Source organism: Nycticebus coucang, chromosome 3 (assembly GCF_027406575.1).
Source record: "Nycticebus coucang isolate mNycCou1 chromosome 3, mNycCou1.pri, whole genome shotgun sequence".
NCBI classification, from domain to species: Eukaryota; Metazoa; Chordata; class Mammalia; order Primates; family Lorisidae; genus Nycticebus; species Nycticebus coucang.
The window spans coordinates 6,352,020-6,376,344 of NC_069782.1; the positions used below are offsets into that span (position 1 = coordinate 6,352,020).

The following is a 24,325-nucleotide window of genomic DNA, read 5'->3' on the forward strand; positions in this document are numbered from 1 at the left end:
CAGTGCACAAATTCCAAGGGCTGATGAAATTGCTCCGGCCCTCTGGATCACTCCATGCCATGAATGAATTAACAGCGTAGGGGGCAGGGCAGTGAATTCAAACTCCAGCATTATGTGACATACACTTCTTGAGTGCCACACAGGTAATCTGTGATACATCAGAGCTTATAAACCAGATGGGGTTTCATAGAGCTCCAATTCAACAGCTTTGAGATGAGAAGTTGAGCAGAGAAGAGAGGTCGGGGGGAAACACCTCACTTGTTCTGGTCAAGAAGATATTTAGCTCTGAAAAATATAACCATTGATTTTCTCATTGGAATGGAAGTGCATTTTGTTTAAAAAGAAAAGAAAGGAGGCCAGAGGGACTGAGACAGCAAGTGATGGAAAGAGATGGAAGACTAGGGCAGGTTGTTTTGATTGGAAACACAGGGAGAGGCAGTTTGGGGTCGTGTTCGGTACACAGTTGCGGGCCACGCACTCTCTCCAGGAGGCAAAGTTCCAGGAGCATCACTGCCTCTCTTAGGCTTCCAGTTGCCCATCGCAAGGATGCAGGAAACAAGAGCAGTCTCAGTGAGACCCTGCAGGGATTCACATTTCTCCAGGCGTGTGTTTTCGGCAGATTTAATGAAGGGAAAGCATCATCAGAGATGATAGCTCTGGGGCTGTGGTTTTCTGAATCACTCCCAAATGCTTTTGAACTGAGATTTTTTTTTTTGAGAAGGATTCTTACTCTGTCAACCCATCTAGAGTGCAAAGGCATCATCATAGCTCACAGCAACCTTAAACTCCTGGACTCAAGGGATCCTCCTGCCTCACCATCCCAAGTAGCTGGGACTACCAGCATGCACTAGTGGGCCTGGGCCTGGCTAATTTTTCTATTTTTTTAAGAGATGAGGGTCTTGCTCTTGCTCAGGGTGGTCTTGAAATCCTGGCCTGAAGTGATCCTCCCACCTTGGCCTCTTGGAGCGCTAGGATTATAGGTGTAAGCCACTGCACCCAGCCTTGAAATGGGATTCTTTTTTTAAGTCAGGTTTCTTGTCCAAAATGATCTACTTTTTTCGTGTTCTTAGTATAGTAGATATAACAAGGCAGTAAACTTCAGGACTTTAATATTCAAGAATTGATTCTGGATAAAATCAATAAGTTTAGGTATGTTCATGGATGCCATATCCTTAATGGTTATCAGAAAGAGTCTTTCAAAATACACTGATGATTTTTGAGGTTAACGGCAAGGAAATGCTAGCTGCTATAACAAATCTCTAAATGTCAATGGCTTACCCACATAACTGACCACCAGTGTGAGTGTGTGGGGGTGGTGAGGGGCATTGCTCATACAGTGATTCAGGGATCCATGCCCCTGCTGGCTGGCATCATCATTACTGCCCACCTCAGTCAGGGGGAAAGGAGATGGTGGAGAAAGAATGTCTATTTCTTAACTGCCTTAGCGGTATGCAAGGATGACTCAATATTCAGAAATCAATTAATATAACCCACCATATCAACAGGCTAAAGAAGAAAGATCATATGATCATATCCATTGATGCAGAGAAAGCTCTTGACAAAATTCAACACCCACTCATGATTAAAAAAAAAAACCTCCTAGCAAACTGGGAATAGAGGAGAATTTTTTCAGCTTGATAAAAAGCAGCTATAGAAAAAATCTACAGCTAACAGTCCCACAGATTTTGATACATTGTGCTTTCCTTTTCGGCTAGTCTAGAATATTTTCTAATTTCTTTTTTGAACCATGGGTTATTTAGAAGTGTGTTATTTAATTTCCAAATATTTGGGCATTTTCAGAGATCTTTCTGTTGTCAATTTCTAATTCAATTCCATTGCAAGAGAGCATACTTTGACTTGAATGCTGAGACTTGATTAATGGCTCAGAATATTGTCTGTCTTGGTAGATGTCTGTGAACTTGAAAAGACTGTGTATTTTGTTGTTGGGTAAAATGTTTTGTAAATGTCAAGGTGGCTGATAATGTTGCTCGAATCTTCTATTTACTTCACTGGTTTTCTGTCTATTCTATCAATTATTGAAAGGAAGGTATGGAAACCTTCAACTATGATTGTTAACTTATCTATTGCTTTTCCCAGTTCCATGGTTTTTGCTTCAAACATTGTGAAGCTCTGGTATGAGGTTGCATAAACATTTAGGATTGTTATATCCTCTTGAAGAATTAACCGCTTTATCATTCTTAAATTACCTTCTTTTTTCCTGGTAATATCTTTTGCTATAAAATCTCTAGTTGTTGTTTTTTTTTTTTTTCTAATTTGTATTTGTAATAGCATGGTACATCTTTTTCCATCCTTTTACTTTTAATCAATTTTTATCTTTATGTTTGGAGTGTGTTTTTTTGTTTGTTTGTTTGTTTGTTTTTGTAGAGACAGAGTCTCACTGTACCGCCCTCAGGTAGAGTGCCATGACGTCACACGGCTCACAGCAACCTCTAACTCTTGGGCTTAGGCGATTCTCTTGCCTCAGCCTCCTGAGCAGCTGGGACTACAGGTGCCCGCCACAATGCTTGGCTATTTTTTTGTTGCAGTTTGACTGGGGCTGGGTTTGAACCCGCCACCCTCGGCATATGGGGCTGGCGCCCTACTCACTGAGCCATAGGCGCCGCCCTTGTTTTTTTTTTTTTTTAGAGACAGAGTCTCACTTTGTCGCTCTCAGTAGAGTGCTGTGGTGTCAGCTCTTGGGCTCTTGGGCCACAGGTACCCAGCCACAGGTGCTGCCCCTTGGATCGTGTTTCTTATAGACAGAATACTGAATCTTGGGTGGTGCCTGTGGGTCAGTGAGTAGGGCGCCGGCCCCATATACCGAGGGTGGTGGGTTCAAACCCGGCCCCAGCCAAACTGCAACCAAAAAATAGCCGGACGTTGTGGCGGGCACCTGTAGTCCCAGCTACTTGGGCGACTGAGGCAAGAGAATCACCTAAACCCAGGAGTTGGAGGTTGCTGTGAACTGTGACGTCATGGCACTCTACTGAGGGTGATAAAGTTGAGACTCTGTCTCTAAAAAAAAAAAAAAGAAGAAGAAAGAATACTGGAACTTTTAAAAATTCAATCTGACAATCTCTGCCTTTAAATTTGGATATTTAGATCATTTAAATTTAATATGACTACTGATATGGTTAGGTTTAAATCCTTGTTACTCATTTTCTATTTGTCCTATGTGTTCTTTGTTTTACCTTTTCCTCTTTTTCTGACTAATTGAATTTTTTTTTTTGAGACAGAGTCTCGCTATGTCACCCTGGGTTGAGTGCTGTAGCATCACAGCTCACAGCAACCTCAAACTCTTGGGCTTAAGCGATTCTCTTGCCTCAGTCTCCCAAGTAGCTGGGACTACAGGCGCCCGCCACAACGCCCGGCTATTTTTTGGTTGCAGTTTGGCCAGGGCTGGGTTTGAACCCGCCACCCTTGGTATATGGGGCCGGCGCCCTACTCACTGAGCCACAGGCGCCGCCCATAACTTATTGTTTTAGTGATTGTTTTAGGGTTTATAGACAGAACATCAATCACGATCTACCTTCAAGTGATTATATACTACTTCATATAAAGTATAAGAACCTTTTAATTATCTACTTCCATTTCTCCCCTCCCATCTAAAAACATGGATTCCAAGCATTACCTACAATCTCAGTCCAATACTACAGGGCTCATTTTAGCGTTCACCCTTTTCATCTTTGCCTCTCCCTTCTCTGACTCCCATTATTTCAAATCCTTTGGTCTTTGACACCAATCTTCTGACCATGAAGGGTGCCATTCATCTCAGGGACGGGACCTGACCCCACCTGCCACAACCTGACGTGGGTCTACCCGTTCCAACCACCTATCTTCTTTTGATGTGCCTAGTAGCTTTTTAATGAAGAAAAAGGGGGAAAGGCCAATAAATATTTTATAAAATAGAAAGGACAGAGAAAGAACCTCAATAGTCTTTGAGAATGTTCTTGCTTTCTAGTATGACAACATATTTTCAGTTCCTTTTTCCTATTTTTTGTTGTTGTTTAAACCTGGAATCAACCAAGGAATCCTGGTTCCTTTTAGCGAGAAATAGTATTTGAAAAGCACAATCCAGGAGCTAAGTCCTTTGCTACTGGATGGTTATTAGTTTCTAGGCTCCAGACAGAGCTGGAAACTACTTTTTAAAAGAGAAAATGTATAATGAGTTCGTGCTTATATCTCCAGCTAAAATTTGGGATGATAGGTTTTTACTTCTCTTCTTTGATTTTATATTTACTGTTTTCTCTCATGCTGAAAGTCTTAGTTCCTGTAAGTATTAGCATCATTACTTATTAGCTTTATCTATATATAGAATTAGATATAATATATAATATGCATTATAATAGTATATAATATACATATATTTATACTATATATTTTGAAACAGCATCAATTTTATTGCAAACAATATCATTACCCAAAACAATATTTCTTTGCCCTTTTTTTTTTTTTTTTTAGAGATAGTCTCACTCTGGCAGCCAGGCTAGAGTGCAGTGGCCCCATCATACCTCATTTAAACTCCTGGGCTCAAGCAAACTTGCCCCTTCCATCTCCCAAAGTGCTAGGATTATGGGAGCCACCACATCTTGCCTGCCCTTTTTTTTAATCTTTAGGGCCTCTCATCTGGGATGTTGGTAAAATTACTTTCTCTTGAAATAACTCCTATCTGAGTCATTGAGCCACTAACTTCATATACAGTTATATCTACTTGTTTCATTTTGCTTTCATTTTTTCAGGGAATTTGTCTCATTTCAATTTAATTTTGGTTTAGAACTGAAGAAAACATTTACATGACTTCCAAGTCAAAGTTGAAAAACAAGGTATATTTCAAGAAGTCTGGTTCCATCCCTCTCTTCTCTATGCTGTTCCCTCTCTCCTTTTCTGCATGGTATTATGTTTTTTATTTTCTTTCTTAAAGTATAAACAAATACGTTTACATCCTTGGATGCTCCCTTCTTAGCTGGGAGCACACAGCGCATTTCTCTCCTAGGGACTTTAAATTGCTGCTGCACCTCTTATGTGACCCCACGAAGCAGCAAAAGACAGAGTCTCACTGTTAGGGGGTCATGTGGAGAGCCTGGTAAATAGGCTCATAGTTTTCCACTTTCTGAGCATTCTGAGTCCCCCTTGTATACACAGAGAATGGTCATTACTGGCCATTGATTGAATGCTTGAGATGAGCCAGTCGTTGGACTATTTTGGATACTGTGTATTACCCCAAACCTCTCCCTGGACGGTCTCACAGGTTCTGTGGCCCAGCAGGGGCCTTGGCGTGGTGTCTCTGCAGGCTGCAATCCCCGTGTCAGCAAGGCTATTCCTTGCCACATGGGTTCTCCACAGGGCTGCTCACTTTGTAGCACTAGAGTAATAAAGCAAGCGGGAGAGACAGGCAGAGACGGAGGCCCAGCAAGTGTCAGAAGGGCCCACCAGTCCTGCCATAGTCTATATTGTGCTGAGCATAACTGGGCAGTCAGTCCAGCCCATGCACAAGAGTGGCGGGTCATGGGAGCCATTTTGGAAGCTGCCTATGACACATACAATCCTAACAGCCCCATACAATCCTTACCACCTTCACTTTACAAATGGGAAAAGGGAGGCACAGGAGAGTGGGCAACTCCCCAGGCCCCACAGGCAGCAAGTGTAGAGCCGGGAGTCCCCCCAGCAGCCTGCCGGGCTGAGCGGGGAGCCGCTGTGCGGTGGCAGGTGGCAGGTGGCGCCACCCTTGCTCAAGCATCCCAGGACCCCCTAAGCTGAGCATGTGCTCCGAGGCAAGGGAAACCCAAGTAAGGGCGGACATGGGGCTGTACTGTCAGGCCCGCGGCACCCCTGCTCGGCGTCACCAGCCCCCAGGCCCCTGAGCATCCTGTGCTGAGGGACAGATGTGCCAGCACCTGGCACTCTGCCCTGTGGGCTCCGTGAGAGCAGGGCGAAGGAGGCAGAAAGACTTAACACTGGTTAGGAGGGTCCCCAACCCTGCCCCAGGAAGCCCCTGAGCTGTGCTTCCAAAGATCTGCTCACATCAGTCCTGCTTTAAAGTGTGGGGTCACTCCCAGCCTGGGGCCTAGTCTGAGCTCTGCTGTCTGTCTCCCTGTCACCCAGCAGCAGAATCCTTGCCCCGCCTGGGCCTGCCACTGCCCCTTCTCCTCAGCTCACCCTGATTTCTTTCCACTCATGGCTTACTCTGCCTCCCCAGCCAGCCAGGCCCTTCTGACCAAGGACTCAGTCTTTTTTTTTTTTTTTTTTTTCCAAGGACTCAGTTTTATGTCTCTGGGCTGGGGACCCAGAACGTGGTGCCTGGAACTCCCAAAACGTCTTTTCAGGACAGAAGGAAGGAAAGAGGGACATTTGCTGCTGTAGACGGGGAGAAAGGAATCACCCTTCATCTTCTGAAGGTAGACAGGGTGGGGCAAGGGGTGGAAGGAGGCTGTGCTGAAGCCCCCAGGGATCCCTACAGCAAGGGGATCTGACTAAGTCCCAAATTTTTCTGTACACCTGGAAATTGGTGCTGGGGTGAAGTGCCTGGCACCCTGAGAAAGAAACGCAGTGCAAATTATTAGTAACCATTCCTAGATGCTGCGCAACTGTGCCCAAAAGCCACTCAAATAAAAATATCTCTGAATGAGGGTAGTGCCTGTGGCTCAAAGGGGTAGGGCGCCAGCCCCATATGCCAGAGGTAGTGGGTTTGAACCCAGCCCTGGCCAAAAACTGCAAAAAAAAAACAACTCTGAATTCCACCCGCCCCCCAGATTTTATATCTCAAAAGACCAGACTCGGCGTAGCCCTGACTCAGGTCTGCATTTTTCTGTGACTGCCTTTGAGTTCTAGATTTCCATCAGGAAGCATCAGTCCCTGCTGTCAGCATCCAGGGTACAGAGAATCAAAGGTGGATGGCATTTTTTGGAGCTGTAATTTTTTGGTTAATCTGAAGAGACAAAGCCCTTCCAGGGTGTACCCTGAAGAGATGCATGGTGTTGAAAATTTTCTATTTACATTAAATTTTCTCTTTTCTTCCTGTTTTTCTTTTCTTTTCTTTTGTTGTTGTGGTTTTTTTGTTTTTGGGAAGTGAGGTCTCTATGTTGTTCAGGTTAGACTGAAACTTCCGGGTTTGAGTGACCCTCCTGCCTCAGCCTCCTCTAGCTGGGAAGCCCAGCTTAGATTCACAGTTGCGATTACAGTCACTTTTTTCATCCAGTAGATCTATGCTGGGTGCTGTTCTGGCAGTGAACAAAAGAGACAACAGTCCCAGCTTGTTCTAGTGGGAGAGACGAGAGACGTCAGTCAATACATGATGTGGCAGTCGGTGACACCGGTTTTGGAGGAAACACAGCCGGAAGGGGGTGGATGAAAGGTAGGGAGGGGTAGGTTGCAATTTTATATAGTGACCAGGGACAGTTCAGAGTCAGGGTGAGGTCTGGGCCAGAAGGTAAAATGAAGCGTAGACCTAAAAGAGAGGGAAGCATTCCAGATCCTGGGAAGGTGCAAGGGCCCTGGGGCAGGGACGTGCAGCAGGTCCCAACACTGGAAGGAGGGCAGTATGTGCAGGAGGGGGCAGTGCCTGTGGGCTTGGACCTGAGATCTGAAGAGTCCGTGCCCCGGGGGGAGAGTCTGAGGCTGTCTGGGCCAGGGTGCAGGATGGAGAGCCCCAGGCCTCTGTGGGATTTATATCCATGAAAGCAGATGTCACAGGAGTGAGTGCAGACAGAGAGGAGAAGGGGATTGAGGATGCTTCTGGAACTTGCCCTTGTTTATAGCTTGAGGTGATAAGAAACCAGAAAAGGATGCTGAAGAGTAGACAGAGAGGAGAGAGTTGGCAGGTGGGGACCTGGTCCTCCATTGTGAGAGAGATCCCTATGTTAATGTGGCAGCCCATGGCCTAGTGGGGTATGGCCTGGGAAGGGCTGATGGATTACAGCCTAGTTCACAGGACCTTGGCAAACATGCTCCCAGGAAAGGAAGGTATGAAAACCGATGCAGGAGGGGAAGCGACCCAGCCTTTCAAAGGGCTTTGAATGGAGGATCAGAGAAATAGGCTAAAGGAGGGTTTGTGGGTATTTTATTGTGACTTTTAAGAAGGGAGAATTGCAATATGTTTGGACATTTGTACACTGCTGGGAATGATGCAGTGGAGCAGGGAAAGCTGGAGTTGGCAAGGACGGAGGCCCCGGGTGGGCTTGGTCGTCATAGGAGGTGACATAGTGAGGCAGATGTGGTGGCAGGAATCTTATGGAGTTTCTCCAGGGACACAACAGTGAATAAATAAAAAAATTCTTGCTCACATGGAGCTTCTAGAATAGCACAGGGAGATGGACACAGCACAAGATAAACAAAGATGATTAAAGCCCCAGCACAAAGTGCCAATGAAGGACAGAAGGCAGAGCAGAGACAGAAGGGTTAGGGAGGGGCCCTTTTAGATGGGTGGCCCAGAACGGCCTCCCTGGGAAGATACAATATTATAGTAAGACCAGGTAAAGCGGAGTGAATGATAGCATAGACCTTCCCCCCAGGGCCAGCACCAGGACTGGAGGAGAAGCAGCCCTCGGTTGAGAAGCCTGTGGTGGGTGCAGGAGAGAGCAGCTTGGTGTGGTGCAGACAGGCCCCAGATGCAGTTTCAGCTGATAGGAGCCAGTCACCGGCTGACCACTGCCCTTCTCCTTGCCCCAGGCCAGACCTGGGGAAGTGGTGCTGGCCCTGCAGGCGTGGACACATCGTGGCTTTCACAGGGCCCTTCCCCCCAGTTTCTGCATTGGTACAAAGATGAACATAACCAGGCTGGACTCATTATTATAAGTCATTATAAGTCATGTGGGTGCGGGCTCTGCCTCTGGGGCTGGTGTCAGGAAATGCCTGCTTCTTCCCCAGCAGGACTGGCAGTGTCCTCTCCCCATGGGCACCTACATACCCCACAGGGTCTCCTCCCTACCCCCCTACTGGGGAGGACAGCTCAACAAATGAGCCAACTGCATTGATGGGAATCACTGCTGATGGCCCTGTGTTTTCTGTGATGGTTCATTTTATGTATTGACTTGACTGGGGTGGCCATGGGGTGCGCAGATATTTGGTTAAACATTACTCTGGGTGTGTCTGTGTTCCTGGGTGGCAGGTTAGCATTTGAATTGGTGGACTGAGTCAAGCAGATGGTCCTCCCCGGTGTGGGTGGTCCATGCAATCTACTGGAGGCCTGAGTAGAACAAAAAGGCCGAGGAAGAGAGAATTCGCTCTGTGTCTACCTGACCAACTATGAGCAGGGACACTGGTCTTCACCTGCCTGTGATCTGGGACTTGGCCTGGAACAGCACCATCAGGTCTCCTGTGTCTGTCCAGCTTGCTCAGTGCAGATTCTGGGACTTCTTAGCGTCCTTCACAGCATGAGCCAATTCCTTATAAAATCTCTCTCATAATGACACGTAAATGGCTGGTGCTATAGATATGGATCAGACAGGGAAGCCTGGTGCCAAGCACAAGCTGTGTCAAGGATGTGTATGGGCAGAAGGAGGGCTCAGCGTAATTTCGTGGGGCAGCTGGGGCTCCTCAGCAGCAACTCTCTGGCAAGTCAAGCTTCTAAGGCTCTGCCTTGAGGATCCACCTTGGTGCAGCTGCCGCACCTTCGCCTGATGCTGGGGCGTGGGGACTTTGCCTTTAGAAATTCCTCCACCGTTATGTTCAGGACAAGATGGAAGTAAAATGCTGTTTCATACAAAGAAAAATATAGGATATAATGAAGATTTTCTTTAAAGTCTTTATTTTGGCTGGGTGTGGTGGCTGACCCGTATAATCCCAGCACTCTGGGAGGCCAAGGAAGGTGGATCACTTGAACTCAGGAGTTTGAGACCAGCCTGAGCAAGAGTGAGACCCTGTCTGTACTAAAAATAGGAAAAAAACAAACAACAACAAAAAAAAAACTAGCCAGATGTTAATGGCAGGTGCCTGTAGTCCCAGCTACTTGGGAGGCTGAGGCAGGAGGATCAGTTGAGTCCGAGAGTTTGAGGTTGCTGTGAGCTGTGATGACTCCATGGCACTCTCAGGGTGACAGAGTGAGACTTGGTCTCAAATAAATAAATAAAAATGATAATAAAGTCTTATTTTGGCCATTACAATTGATTCCAAATCATTTGGGATTTAATCATCCAGTTTGGGGACTGTTGAGACCTTTTTTGAGACATTTTGACCTATTTTTTTTTTTTTTTTTGCTGTGCTTGGCACTTCCTCATGTTAATGGAAAGGAGAGGAAACAATAATAGAAAGTGAGACTGGAACTTTCACTCTCTCTCTTACCTTCCCGGGAGGCATCTCTGGGCTTCTGCTGAAGGGGGCAGCTGCCACCTGCCTCTCCACCGGTGCACCTTGGTGTCCCCGTGCTGGGGACAGGCCCTCAGAACTGACGATGCCTGTGTTCTTCTCCCAACCAAGCCTCTTCGCAAGTGTGACTTAGTGATCACTAGAAACCTGAGGGGCATCCAGAATCCCACTCCCAGGTATTTACCGAAGAGAAGAGAAAACTTATGTTTGCATAAAAACTTGTAGTGAATGTTAGAGCAGTTTTATTCAAAATCACCCGGGCCTGAAACAGCCTGCTCCCTTCCCCTGGCCGGTGGACAGGTAACCACTGCCCAGCCCCACCCAGGAGTCTACTCGACCCTGGTCCTCAGCAGCAGGGATGGATCCCCAAAGCAGGTGCTAAGTGACAGAATCCTGACTCAAAAGGCCCCCTGCCATGTGGCTCCACTGCTGAGACACTCTGGATAAGGCAAAAGGAGGGCAGGGCAGTTGCCTGGGCAGCACGGGGGACCTTGGGTGATGGGCTGTTCTGTATCTAGGCTGTGGTAGTGGTTACAGAACTCTGTGTGTTTGTCAAAAAGAGTGAATTTTACACCAAAAAGAGTCAATTTTACTGTATGTAAATTAAAAAAAATTTTAGGTAAAGAAATAAAACTCTCTTTGGTTCCAAATAAAGGAGAGAGGAAGCTGTAAAATTATCCAATTTTAGGGATGTTAAAACACATCCAATTTCATCATTTTAAACTTTTCTTTCCAGACAAGGGCCCCTCTGTCAGTGCGGTGAGTAGTCAGGCATCACGCATCTCATTTAATCCTAAGGAATTTGCCAGTAGGACTATTATCCCCACTTAACAGATGAGGTTTCCAGAGATGATGGGATTACTTCCAAGTCAAAAGGAAGGTGATGGAGCAGAGATGTGAACCCCAGTCTGCAGAGTCCAGAGGGTGTTGTGCGATGGCAGGCAAACGCTTTCTTCTGTCTCCCAGACTTTTCATAAGCTCGTGTGGCTTTGCAATAAAAAGTCACTTCCTGTTCCTCCTACTGTGTTTGGCTTGTGAAGGGGTTGCTCCCAGCATGGCTTTGCAGCATTCAAAATCACTTGCTTTCCTCCTCTTAAAGAGGGTCAAGATTCTTTCTAATCACCTTGCTTGGTTTCTTTATTCAATGCACACATTTTCTGAGGCTGCTATAGCAAAATAAACTGGGAGGCTTCAAACCACAAAAGTTTGTTCCCTCACGGTCCTGGAGGCCTCAACTCAAGGCACCTGCAGGGCTGTGGCTCCTTTGCAGGTTCCAGGGGACAACTTTCCTTGCCTCTGAGCTCCCAGGGCCACAGTCATGAGTCCCTAAATCCGGGATGATTTTCTCTTGAGTTGAAAAGACCTGAGTATATCTGCAAAGACCCTGTTTCCAAATAAGGCCACATGCACAGCAACGGGGAGGGAGGCGTTCATACTTGAACACATTTTTTGGGGAGCACAAATCAAAGACTCTCCTAGTGAGGCAGGGCAGACTGGAGCCTTGGTGCTCATGGTGGTCCTGCCACCTTCACAGTCCTCTGCTGTCACCCCCAGACTTTGGCAGGGCTGCCGCCAGCCACCTTCCTGCCTCTGTCCAGGACTCTGAAGTCACCAGCTCTCCTGGGGGAGGGGTTGAGGGTGGTGAGCTACAGCTGCCACTTGGCAGCAGTGAGTCACAAACTCACTGCTTCTAATAAGCCCGTCACTCTTCCCTCCTTCCCCCGTCCAGCCATGTCCTCAGTGGGAGAAGTCGGAGAGGATCACAGGTTTAGAAAAGTCCTGACCCACCCACATTTTATGATGGGGGTGGTCCTTCCACTTTGCCTGCCAGCGTCCTCCCTGGCCTCCTGATCTTCCTGTGGGGACTCTTCTCCCCCAGGGGTCATTTGGTTGGACACAGTTGTCCTCAGCCCTGGGTCCCCTTCCCCGACACCCAGCACCCTTCTTCCCATCACAAGCAGCAAGCAGACCCCCTCCCTTCTGTGGCTCCAAGAAGAGACACAGCCCTGCCTGGCCCCTCTCCGAGATGCCTTCCCCTCGGAGGGCTGCGCCCTGGATTTAGGATGGCCCTATGCCTTCCCCTCAGAGGGCTGCGCCCTGGATTTAGGATGGCCCTATGCCTTCCCCTCAGAGGGCTGCGCCCTGGATTTAGGATGGCCCTATTTCTGTGCAAGCAAACAAGCCCAGTTTCTCCCTGTGGTGGCTCTATGCTTTGTGTGTGCAGTCAGAAGAGAGACAAAGGTTTTACAGGCGCGCTTGCAGGGGCACAGGGACCAGGGGTGGGAAGGATTGGCTTTTTCTTTATAGGTTTTTGGGTTATTGCACTTTCTAAACTCTGACACTTGCTCTGACCGGCCCCCCCAAGCAACCTTCGCTGGGTCCTTGGTTCCTGCCCTGTTGTGCCACTTTCTTAGCCCTTGGGGCCTCAGGGTTTCTATCCTGAGCTCTGCTTCAGGGTCTTCTCCTGGCACCTGCAGTCCCCACATGGCTGCCTTTGACCTGTGAACCAGTGGCTCATGAACTTGGCCAAGGCACAGCTTCTTAGATCCCCAGCTCCTGTCTCTTCTTCGGGGTTCTCGTGAAGCTGAAGGGAGAAAATGGTTGAAAACCTGCTTCATAAAACTAGGATTTGCCACCAAATGAGAAAGCTTATTACTAGACGCAGATGCAGAGCGCTCAACCAGTGCTCACTCAATCTCCTTTGCTGTCATGACAGCTGGGGGCGGGGCTGCGGAAGGCAGGATGTCAGGAGCAGGATGCCGCTCAAAGGTCTGACCTGCACCACCCTTCCTGTCCCACCTCCAGGGGGCACCAATTCTCCACCTGTGAGAGCCAGTGGCTGCTGCCTCTGACCCTTTACCAAGACCTCCTGGGACCCCTCAGTCCTCAGGGTGACTCTGGCAGAGGGGAGGGAACCAGGGCTCAGCGGGTGTGCGTGACAGAGGGGCTGGCAGAGAGCAGAATGTCCACCCACTGTCAGGTTCAGGGCGGCACTGATATGTGGCCAGGGTGCAACATGTAGAATTCTGCAAGATTCAGAACATCCCTCAATGCCCACGTTTTCAGAAAATGGATGAAAAGCTGATCCAACAGACTCAGTCCTTCAATGCCTGGATGAAGCAGAGCCTGATCAGGCACGATCCAGTTGGAGGCAAAGTGCGGGCTGGAGTTCTCCAGGGCTGGAGGTGGAGCCTCCTGCCATCCATCCAGCCTGAAGGGGAAAAGAAAGAAACCCCTGCTTTCTCCTCCAAGAGGGCTGCTGAGAGCACAGGGTGTGTGCCGGCAGGCTCAGGTCAGGGTGGCGGGGGCTCTGGGGGCCTGACAGGTGGCACGAGTGAGTTTGGAGTGCAGCCCAGTTTGTAGTTCAGCTCAGGGTCCCAATTCTGAAATACCACCCCTTCTCCACACCTGGGGAGATAGGTAAACACCCAAAACCAGGTTCCTGGAGCCATCCTAGGAGAACCCTAAATGACAATTCCCAGACAGAACTGGCTGCCTTACCAGGGGTGGTGAGGACAGCCCCATCCCTATCTAGGCCCCTTTCAGTTCACAAGGCACTTTGGTGGAGGGGATTTGGACTATTCTCACCTTACTGATGAGGAGAGGGAAGCTCAGAGGACTTGCACCCCACTTTCCAGAGGTCCCACAGTTAGGAAGCATGGGGCTTGGCCTTGAACCCCATTCTGTTGTCTCCAAGTCCAGACTCAGGTGCCTGTGAGGCAGAGACCACCCCTACCTGAAATGGTAGTTTCAGAGGCTGAACCTTCTGAGTGAGATAAAAATACTAGCAAGTGTTTGGCTGCTGCATTTTCTCTGCAACAGTCAAGAAGTGCTCCCCAGACTATCTGCCTGCTGGGTCAGTGCCATTCAGTAAAGTGAAATTCTTGGGTGTTTTTTTAGTTTTTGTTTTTTGCTGCAGAATTGCCATACGCAGTGTGTTCACATGGTCACATGATCCTGTAAGGGTAGCAAAGGTGAAACAGTTTAACCTCAGTAAGTCTCTTTCTGTCCGGATTCGTATCCTCCCCGCTCACGTCCAGGTGGATGGCATTGGACTGGCCATGGGTTCTTTGGGATAAGTTGATACAGAAACACTGAGGACCACAGCATATCTTATGTGGCTCACAGTCACACGGATGTGTAGCTTGTCACTGCTGAGGGTACAGATGGCTTCTGGTAATACTCCCACCAATGAATAAAGAAGAATGAATCCAATGAACGTGATGGAAAAAGATTTCAATTTCTTACTCATTTGGCATGAAACATTTACATCAACAAAGATAAGACAAAACTCAGAATAGGTCCCTGTGATGAAAGCACCAAAGCCACACTTGGTCCAGCCGAGGCGTATTGAAGGTTAGTTAGTTCCCGTGTGAGAAGGCTGGACAGGGCCATGCCCTGAATTGTTGCTGCTCCTGTGTGGAGGAAATCTGATCAAAGGTTCAATTCTCTTCTATAGAATATGGTGCTACAAAATCCTTGTCATACAAAAGGCAATCAGAGTCAGGAAAACACGGGGAATGTGTGTATAGGTGGTCGGTCAAGCAGTTAACACTCTGTTATGTTTCTGAGTCACTTGAGGCTTGTGGCATGTATCAGCAGTTTAAATTTTAGACTCTCTGATTTCTCTTCTCACTAGAATAGGAAGAAAATATTCACTGCCATGCCTACTTTTAGTTTTATAATTGTTTTGCTTTTTTCTTTCAATGAGAGTGCCCTCAAAACTGTGTAAGCCTCAGACACCATCAAACCTAGCTGTGGCAAACGAGCAGCTTCCTCTGTGCTTTAAATTGGTAGTTTATAAGGAAGAAAAAGGCTTGGGAGCCCCCTTGGTCCACATCTTGCTTTCACCTCAGCCTGGGATCTGGGGCGACTTGCTTCTCTCAGCCTCGAGTTTTTGCCTATAAAATGAGAATAATCAGGGCGGCGCCTGTGGCTCAACAGAGTAGGGCACCGGCCCTATATGCCAGAGGTGGCCAGTTCAAACCCAGCCTCAGCCAAAAACTGCAAAAAAAAAAAAAAAAAAAGAGAATAATCGTGTCCCTCACAGGGGAGCCATGAGATCTGTGTGTCAAGTGCCTGGAGGCCTCCTGAGTCCTTAACAGATGTTGTATCTTGCTTTCCCCCCTCTTTGCTGATGCAGTATGGTGTCCGTGTCCTGGTGAGCCACACTAAGTGGGGAAGCATCCTCTTTGCCTAACCTCTAAGCTTCCACCAAGACAGTGGATCCCAAAACCTGATAACGTCTTTTCCTAAATCAAAATGACTTGTGTACAGTCAGCTGTTGAGGTACCGGGTTGGGACAAGGCTGGGGCAGAAGAGTGGAGGTCTCTCCCTAAGAGCCACCCTGAATGGGTCTCTACAGGGAAGGAACAGCCTTGCAAGCCCTCGTGACTCAGCACCATGGGATGCCACCAAAGACAGCCACACAGGGGCAGGTGCCCATGTCCCAGGGGAAGGAAGGGCTTCCTGGGGCACAAAAGGGATGGGGCAAAGGGTATAGCAAAGCTGCTGGGCCTAACCCCAGCTAGGAGGAAATGGGGGGCCCTCAAGGAGCCAAGGCACTCCCAGGAGCCATGTGTCCTGCTCTGGCCTCTGTGCTGGCCAGACCCCATCTGGGCCTGAGGAGATGCAGGCTGGAGGATTCTCCGTGGAGAAGGGTCTAGAAGCCAGGTTGATGGGATGAACAGGACCAGGGGTGTCTTAGCCTGGAGAGGGGAAGGGCCCAGGGTTAAATCCCAAGGGAGAGGTCTGTCCTTCCAGGGCAAGGGCTGCCAGGGAGGTGAGAGCTTCAGTCTGGAATATAGCCATACAGCGAACGTGGAGGGTGGGGAGAGGACTAGGGGTGGCCGGGCAGTATCTGTGGGGCAGGGGGTTCTTTTCCCGGGTGTTCTCAGCGCCAGGCCCAGGGCCAGCCTGGGAGTACTCCCTAACACCTGTGGCACTGAATGGTGGCTCTGAGGTCACCTTCCCTGCTGCCAATTCCCCAATCCTTCCCTGTGTGGGGCAGAATTCTGCCTCTCAGGTTCTGAGCTTTCTACAGTTTGTAACCAGGGTCCTATTGATCCATTATTGACTTTTAGAATCCCCCTGAGGTGCCATTTCCACCTCTGTATTAAGGGAAGGGACTCCACATGGGACGTGTCTCCCAGCCTCTCCCTGACTCTGTGGCGCAGAGGCTCCTGGGCCTGATCCCTGCAATGGTGGGAGGAGGGGCTGCTGAAGGTGGAGCAGGTGAGACCGCAGCTCACATCCAGCCAGGGGAGCAGACCGAGCCAAGTGGAACTGGTTCAAGTCCCAGAACTTCAGCTCCACCATCATAGGCTGTGTGGCCTTACGACAGTGACATCCCTTGTCTGGGCCTTCCTGCCTTTGTTTCCTCATCTTCAAAATGCAGACATAATAGCACCTGCCTGGCTGGGTAGCTGAGAGAGTGGGTCCCAGCCAGGCGTCTGGCAAGGATGAGTTTCCATTTCCATCTTATGCCACCTCCTCCCCGTCTGTCCCTCACCCTCAGTCAGTAGCCCTGCCCACAGCCAGTTCTGCAAGAAGTGGGTCAGAGAGGCAGCAAGGCTGGGGCTGGGGGTGGGAGGGGGAGAGGCCCCCCCACCGCGGGCTGGTGACAGAGCAGCGTCTGCCCAACCAGGATCAGCTGTGTCTGGCAAGTACCTGAGTCCCTGTCACACAGGCAGCTTGGAGACATTCTCATCCTGTGCTCCTGCGCTGGCTCATCTTCCAGAAGGTGCTGACACAAAGTCAGCAGATGCTGGGAGCCGGGAAAGGGAAACCCCAGGAAAGCAGTGACTCAGGCACGGGCTCCCTGCCAGGCAGATGGGAAAAGCCTGCAAACACTTCCCTTTGCCCCAGAGGAGTTTCCCGGGGAGGAGGGCTTCTGGCCGACTGATCTGGTTGGCTGGCCCTGCCAAGATAGCAGAGATACTGTGGTCCTGAGCTCTGGACTCTGCTGATGTTTCCCCTCCTCCTTTTCTGCCTCCAAGGACAGAATGTGATTGCTGTCAATCATCTCGTCCCTTGGCGATCTCGATCTCTGGTCCACCAGCATCTCTGTGTCACAGGTGCTGTGCACACAGTGGGCAGTGAGGGCAGGAGTCCCCGCGTGCACAGGAGCTGCCTTCCAGAGACGCCTTTCCACCAGACACTGGGTTATGAATGATGCTGGGCTGGCCAGACTGCTGAACTCCAAGTCTGGTGGAAAATTCGTACACATGAAAGGAAAACCAGAAATCGGAACTAGTTGAGTTACTAACTACGGATGCTGGAGAAGGTAGTTTTCATCAGGGAGCCTGGGGGAGGAGGGAGGCCATCTCAGTCGGGCTCCCCTGGGCCCCTCTCCAGCCTCAGCCTCTTTCCCCTCCTGCCAGCACGCTGGCCTCCTCCTGGAAGCTTCTTCCCAGCCTTTACGAATGCCTTGTCTTGGCCTCATGTGGGCCATTTCCCTTTCATGCTGGGTTCACACCAGGTTGTGACTTAGTGGGTGTCAGGCTCTGCCTTGCGTGGTGGGCACCAGGACAGGGCCTAACCAGAGCAATGCCTTTGAGAGGTCTTTGATTGAATAAATGACCAAAATTCCTTATGATCCTTGAAGGGGGCTTCTATACTCCTGCAAGAATTAGAGGTTTCTTAGCTGTCCCTTCTGACTTTGGCCCAGGTCTGCACAGCTGTGCCATTACTCTCATGCCCCAGGGGCCTATGGGCAGCTGGTCTAGCTAAGGTGCAGAGGGAAGAGAAAGTGGCAGAGACTGCCCGGCAGAGAGGAGAGAGCAGTGGGAGGGGAGGGGAGGGCAGAGATTTCCCAAAGAATGAGGGAGCTGGAGGAGAGTCACCAGAGAAGGCCCTGCCCTGGCCCTCCAAACCTGCCCCTAGAACCGTGGCTCTAATACCAGCCTCCAAGCACCCTTGAGAGCCTCCCTTTCCTGCCCCTAGTCCTGTGCCACCCTCCTCCCACCCCCATGTGCCCTTGTAGCCCCTTCCAGACCCGCTGCCCTCCACAAATGTCCCCACCCATAACCACACACCCTCTTCTGCGCCCCACTTCTCTTGGGCTGGTCTTTTGTTGGTCTTTGTGACTCCCCCAAGCTTCTCATAAAGGGACCTATTCAAGAGAGAGACTGAGTAAAAATTTAAGTCAGAGCAACTGCCTTTCTATCTAAGTCTTATTAGATAGATGTCACCTCTGTTACTTCAACTGTTCTTCACCGAACTCTTATAAGGTGGGTATTTCAGCCCCATTTTGTAGCTGAGAAAACTGCTCCCCAGAGCCTGAGGAGGAAAGGCTGGGTGCACACTGAGGTGGCTCCTCCCTGCTCTACCTGGGAAGAGGGAGGGAAGGAGGGGAGGGAGGACAAAGTAGTGAGTGTTCTGGCAGTTTCTCACTTGTGACAGCCAGGGTGCAAACAGGGCAGATTTCTGGCCCCACAAAGGCTCCTGTCTCCAATCTGTGGGTGGGGCCAGGAATCTGCATAATTAGTCCTGCCACACACCCCCTGTGTCCACAGGCAATTGTTGCTCTGTCCCAAGCAGCCATGTGGATGACAAAGCATGGATTAGCCTCAGGGGAGGCTAATTGTTTCCTTAATTGGCTGAACCCACACTGGGGAGCCCTGCCCAGAATGTCCTCAGTTGTAACTGCAAAGGGTGACATTGCTTTGCCTCACCAATAACCAGCTCCAGCGGGGGCTGCCCTAGGATTATAAAATGTTTCCAGCAGTAGCAGCTGAATGGAACAGAACCTGGCTCCAGGGGTGCCCAGGAAGTGCATTCAAGAGATGGGTAGGGGTCCGGCAGCTGCCCCGCCCTGCACCCCCATTCCCACAGCCCTTCAGCACATGCCTATTTATGTTTGCACCCAACCCCCACCTGCCCTACCTTGCTGCCACTCGAGCCATGGCTTGAGCTTGCTGGGTGGCGACCCCGGGAAGCCCAGGACTCCCAGTGGGAAGAAAGGGTTGAAGGGAGGAAGCGCTCTCAGGTGAGGGCGTTCTCACGTCCGCCACCAGGTGGCGCCGCCAGCACAGACCACAGGGGGCTGTCCTGCGCAGCGGGGACGAAAACGGGTGGACAGTCAGTTGCAGGACTTGATGGTTCTGGAGCCTGCCACCCGAGGACCTCCAGCGACTCGCCTTTGGGCCGGTGCTTGTCTCTTCCAGGGACACAGATGTGCTAAGGGCCTGAGCACATGCTGACTCTGGAATCAGTGTTGAAAATGGTGCCACCTTTGTTTTTTGTTTTTCCACATCTTCAGGATTCCGCTCAGTGTGGCAGGGCCGGGGAGGGGCTGGAGCTCCTCGCTGCCTCCTGCAGCACAGTTTAGCAGGGAAAATCTTATCTAACTGGAGGAAGGCTCTGGACCCAAGAGTGCCTCTGGTTCCCTTTGTGACCTCCAGCAAGTCACTTACGCTTTTTCTCTATCACCAAATTGGTAAACTGAGGGTTATAAAACCTGCTCAGACTGAATCTCGGGTGAGTTGCAGGATAACACGGTGCAGTCACTGGCGCCCAAGTCCTCCATCCCTGGCTCACTTCCCAGGTGGCCCGTGTGGCCTTAGGCAAGTGCTTTTGTTCTCTGAACTTCAGACTCCTCATCTGTAAAATGGGGGTGATAATAACACCTCACATAAAAGGTTTTTTTGAACACCAAAGTATAGGAGAAACTTTTAGAACTGGCAGATGTTTTAGAAACAAATGCTGCAGAGCCAACCATTGGGGCAACTGGACTGAGAGGGGATTTTGGAGATGAGCCAGGCCATGCCTCAGGCCCAGGGAGCCTGCAGGGCAGGTGGCCTCCTGGAGGGTTTGCCTGCCTCCAGGTCAGGGTCAGCACCACCCAGCGGTGGGGCTGGTACATGGTACAAGGCTAACCAGGCTGTTCCTAGGGGGGAAGGGGCCTGCCCTTTTTAATGCAGGGGTGCTTGAGGAAGAAGATGGAAGGAAACAGGGAGCTGGTCCATTAGGCATCGGAGACCTGTGGGGTGGAATGCTGTCTGTCTCAGCCATCCAGCCAGCTTGGAGGGTCGTTCTGAGAGGTCCCCTCCTGCTGAGTGGCTTGTCTCCTTTTGGTGCGAGAAGATTGAAGTGACTTCCTCAGTGGGGGCAGGGCGCAGAGCGGTTCCTTCCCTAATGCACTTGGGCTTCCTGCGCTCACCACCCACGGCTGCCCAGGAGAGCTCAGGGCCTCCAGGTGTCTGGCCACGCGTGCTCACTCAGGCATTTAGAAATCCTGGTGCTCTGTTTCCCTCCTTAGACAGGGGGATCTTGAGGACAAACCATGACTTCTGCTTTGTCCCCACATTGTCCAGCTACAGTAAGCACATAAAAGGTGCCCATGGAACTAAACCAAAGCGGAGTCCAGCAATTGTGGTCCCATTTCGAAAGCTTTAGTCTTAGTGGTGAGGAGGCCCCCAGGAACTTCAGGGGACACCTGTGCTCCTCCGCCCAACTTTCTCCTCCTTTGGGGCTACCACCTCCTCCATGAAGCCCTCCTGGGCACCACCTTCCTTCTGGGCAATTCCCTTCTCCCTCTGTCCCCTCTCTTTGCACTGTACACACTTCTGCCATCAAAGTGGACTAGAACAGCAGCTAGAAATTAACCTCCTTGTACCTCAGTTTCCTCATCTGTAAAATAGAAGCGATTAGAGCACCCACCTCATAGGGCTGCAGTGACAATCAAATTGGTTGGGAGATAAAAACCCCTTGAACAGGGCGGCGCCTGTGGCTCAATCGGTAAGGTGCCAGCCCCATATACCAAGGGTGATGGGTTCAAACCAGGCCCCGGCCAAACTGCAACCAAAAAATAGCCGGGCGTTGTGGCGGGCGCCTGTAGTCCCAGCTACTCGGGAGGCTGAGGCAAGAGAATCGCGTAAGCCCAGGAGTTGGAGGTTGCTGTGAGCTGTGTGAGGCCATGGCACTCTACCGAGGGCCATAAAGTGAGATTCTGTCTCTACAAAAAAAAAAATAAAACCCTTGAACAGTGGCCAGTGGCTGCCCGAGCTGCTCTGCTGCCTAATTGTGCTGAGACCGCAGCGCCCCCTCTCTAGACGTGGGCTAGGGTCTTTCACTTCCACATCCTCTGTGTCCCTGAGGAGCAGGTGCTCTGCAGACTGAAGGGTGGATGCCGGATACCAGCTAGTGGCTAAGAAATGCTGTCTCCAGAGACCACACCTGCAGAGCCGGGGGGCTGCCAAGGCCTGGTCCAGAGGCTGTGAGGGAGCCCATTTCACTCCTCTGCTCCCTTATCCTTCGGGGTCTTTCCTGATTATGCACAGAGGGCACAGGAAGGGACAAACAGGTGACAGAAAGTTTTGACAAAAATGAGGCTTCCGGTTGTGAAGTGGTTTTTATTCTATTATCCCAGCTTCCAAGGCCAATCAGGGCCAGACCCTGGGCCTGACAGCATAGCCTGGGCCTGCCTCTACCTCTCCCCAGGAGGCTGTGTGGCCTCAGAGTGTCTCAGAAACTTAGTAGTGACTGGGGACCCTCAGCCCCCTCTTGTCCAGACTGCCTGGGCTCTGCAGCCCAAGGGCCTCCCCGCCAAGGATCCAAGTGTCCCATTGAGGCCTGCCAAGAGTCCACTGCATACCTGCACGGTCAGGTAGGGCCCGTGCATCAGCATGGGAAAAGGTCCTGTGCCCCCCTCATGCTCATCACCTCCACTCCAGCGCCCTCTGTGCCAGGTAGGAGGCCCCAGCAGGCAAGCAGGGGACACTTACTAGGTGTGCAGCTGGCAGAGAAACTCTGGGAGCTCAGTGAGTGCAGAGCCAGAGTATGGGGCGCAGCAAGGGGGCCCCTGGTGGGGTGGAGCCGGTGCTAGTGTCAGAACAGGGTCCCGTGTTCAGGGGCAAATTGGCAGTCACTTGCCTCCCAGCGCCCAACTGTGAGGAGACCTGTAGAGGCACAGACCAGTGACTTTCGAATGCTCACTCTGTGCCCTGAGGGCTATCACATGGCATCGAGGTGCTTAGACAGCCTGCTTCCGCAGGAGCTGGGGGCAGCGTGAAGCAGATTGTCTGTGTCTCTCTGTGGCACTTGTGTCCATATATCACTGTGATGGCTCAACAGTCAACACCACTGGGGTCCCGGCCCGCCCCAGCACTGGCAGGGAAAGTCCTGCTCTCATCCGTCTTCCTCCCCTGCTGGCCGCCCCTGCTCCTCCCACTCTCCTGGAGTTGGTGGGAAACATCTTCTGGTTTTCACTGTGTGTATAAGGAGTGGCCAAGGGAAAAGCATCTGGACAAAGCCCCAGACCGTGACCTCATGGTGCCATTGCAGGGCCTGCAGGCTGGGGTGCCTGGAATGCACATGAGGGGGCAGTCACGGGTGGAGAGAAAGACTTTACATAGCTGCAAGTTAGAATGCCTGCTCCACAGACCTGTCCTGATCTCAGCAGGCTGCTTTGCCTCTCGGAGCTGTAGTCTTCTGCCTAGTACAACTGGGACGACCATATTTATCTCACAGGTGAATGGCGCCAATGGAGAAGAGAGGCCAGTTCTCAGCAGCTCAGCCACCTTCCCACCTGCTCCCTCCTTTAGCCAGGGGACCTCGATCCCCATACCCTCAGCCACCCCAGACATAGACATGCAGGCAGACCAGGGGCCCCTGTCCGGTCAGGCCAGTGCTGGGCTCCAGGCCCCAGTCTTCTGGGGAAAGGGGCCCAGGTAACAAACAGCAAACTGTCACTATCCCTTTGTTGGTCCCTGCTGGAGGCAAGTGGGGCTGTGACATGGAGCCAGATGGGGAAGCAGTTCATGTGTCTCATGGCGGGGGTGGGGGATGGGGTGAAGTGAACTAAGGTTCAGGGAAGCCACAGAGAGGTCATGACATTTGATGTGAGCCAGAGAGGAGATGTCTTGTGGGCCTCTCTCAGGGACACACAGTGGTCCTTGTTGGGCTAGTGATGGGCAGCTCCATTTTTGCTCCCTGGAGGAGTTTAGCCCTCTCTGAAGCTGGGAGCAGCAGGTGGCTCCTGCTGCCCACCTGTCTTCCCACCCTCCCCACCCCACCACCAAAAACCCTACTCATTAGGTAAGTTCATAATCAATGGAGTCCTGGAGTATTTCAGAGGGGAAGTTTGTGTGAACGTGGTTGTGGTCGTTTTAAAAGTGTTTCAGAAGTGGGGAGCTAAACCAAGACCTGTAGTTACCCACGGTAATCCTGTGTCTTCCTCTCTGCTGGTTGTCGCTTGACCGTGGGGCTAGGGAGGGGTGGAACCACGGGGGTTTGGGTCAGGGAGACTTTGGTCTCCATCCCAGCAATCTGGCCCTGTGGTCTGGACAGGTCTGAGGCCCATATTCCTCACCTGGCAGCTGTCCCTGTCAGGGGCTGTTCCTGACACTTGAGCAGAAGGTCCAGGTTATGGAGATGAAATGGCCATGGCTAACATTGAGGAAGCAGAAAGGCCATCAGGGAGGAACTTCCTGGGAACGCAAAGGGGAACTGGGGTTGCCGGCTGCCAGTTGGGCTGTTCCCTCCTGAGAACTAAAGAGGAAGGAGGGACGCCGACTGAAAAAGAAGGCCCCAATGGCGGGCCGGTGTCCATGGTGGCAGATCCCACCAGGCCACCTGTGCCCACCTGCCGGCCTCCCCGTGGCCTCCTGGCTCCTCGGCTGGCTCCTGTTGCCCTGGACTCCGCAGCTGGCAGGTAGCGTCTGTCTTCCCTCTCACGTGCTCTCTTGCTCCAGAACATCAGAGCGGCTTTCATCCAGCCGGTGTGGCTAATTCCCAGGGAACTGTCTCCAGGGATTTGCTGGTTGTTATTTGAACATTGCAGACTTCACAGGGGAAGCCTTCAGGGACCAAGAAGATGTTTAGCTAATGCCTTGCTAAGGTGGTTTTTGAAGGGATGGAGGACAGCGCTCTCCCCTGGCCACCGTGTTAACAGCCTCCCCTTAGCAGAGGCTGGCCTCCTGGACCTTACAGCAGAAAGGATGGCCTTTCTGCTTCCTCAAGGTCCAGGTAGGTGGACATCGTGTGGCTGGGTCGGGTGTGAGATCAGTGGGGGAGGGACAGCTCA

At 50.9% G+C, this 24,325-nt stretch overlaps 1 protein-coding gene across 1 annotated transcript in view; it reads left to right on the forward strand.

Annotated features, from left to right (window-relative positions):
* The first annotated feature begins 23,821 nt into the window (after window positions 1–23,821).
* NFAM1 (NFAT activating protein with ITAM motif 1) overlaps window positions 23,822–24,325 on the forward strand; it is a 36,344-nt gene continuing 35,840 nt past the window's right edge. The window contains exon 1 of the mRNA XM_053586242.1: window positions 23,822–23,953. Coding sequence (XP_053442217.1) covers window positions 23,833–23,953 — 121 coding nt within the window. The 5' untranslated portion in view covers window positions 23,822–23,832. The remainder of the gene's footprint in view (window positions 23,954–24,325) is intronic.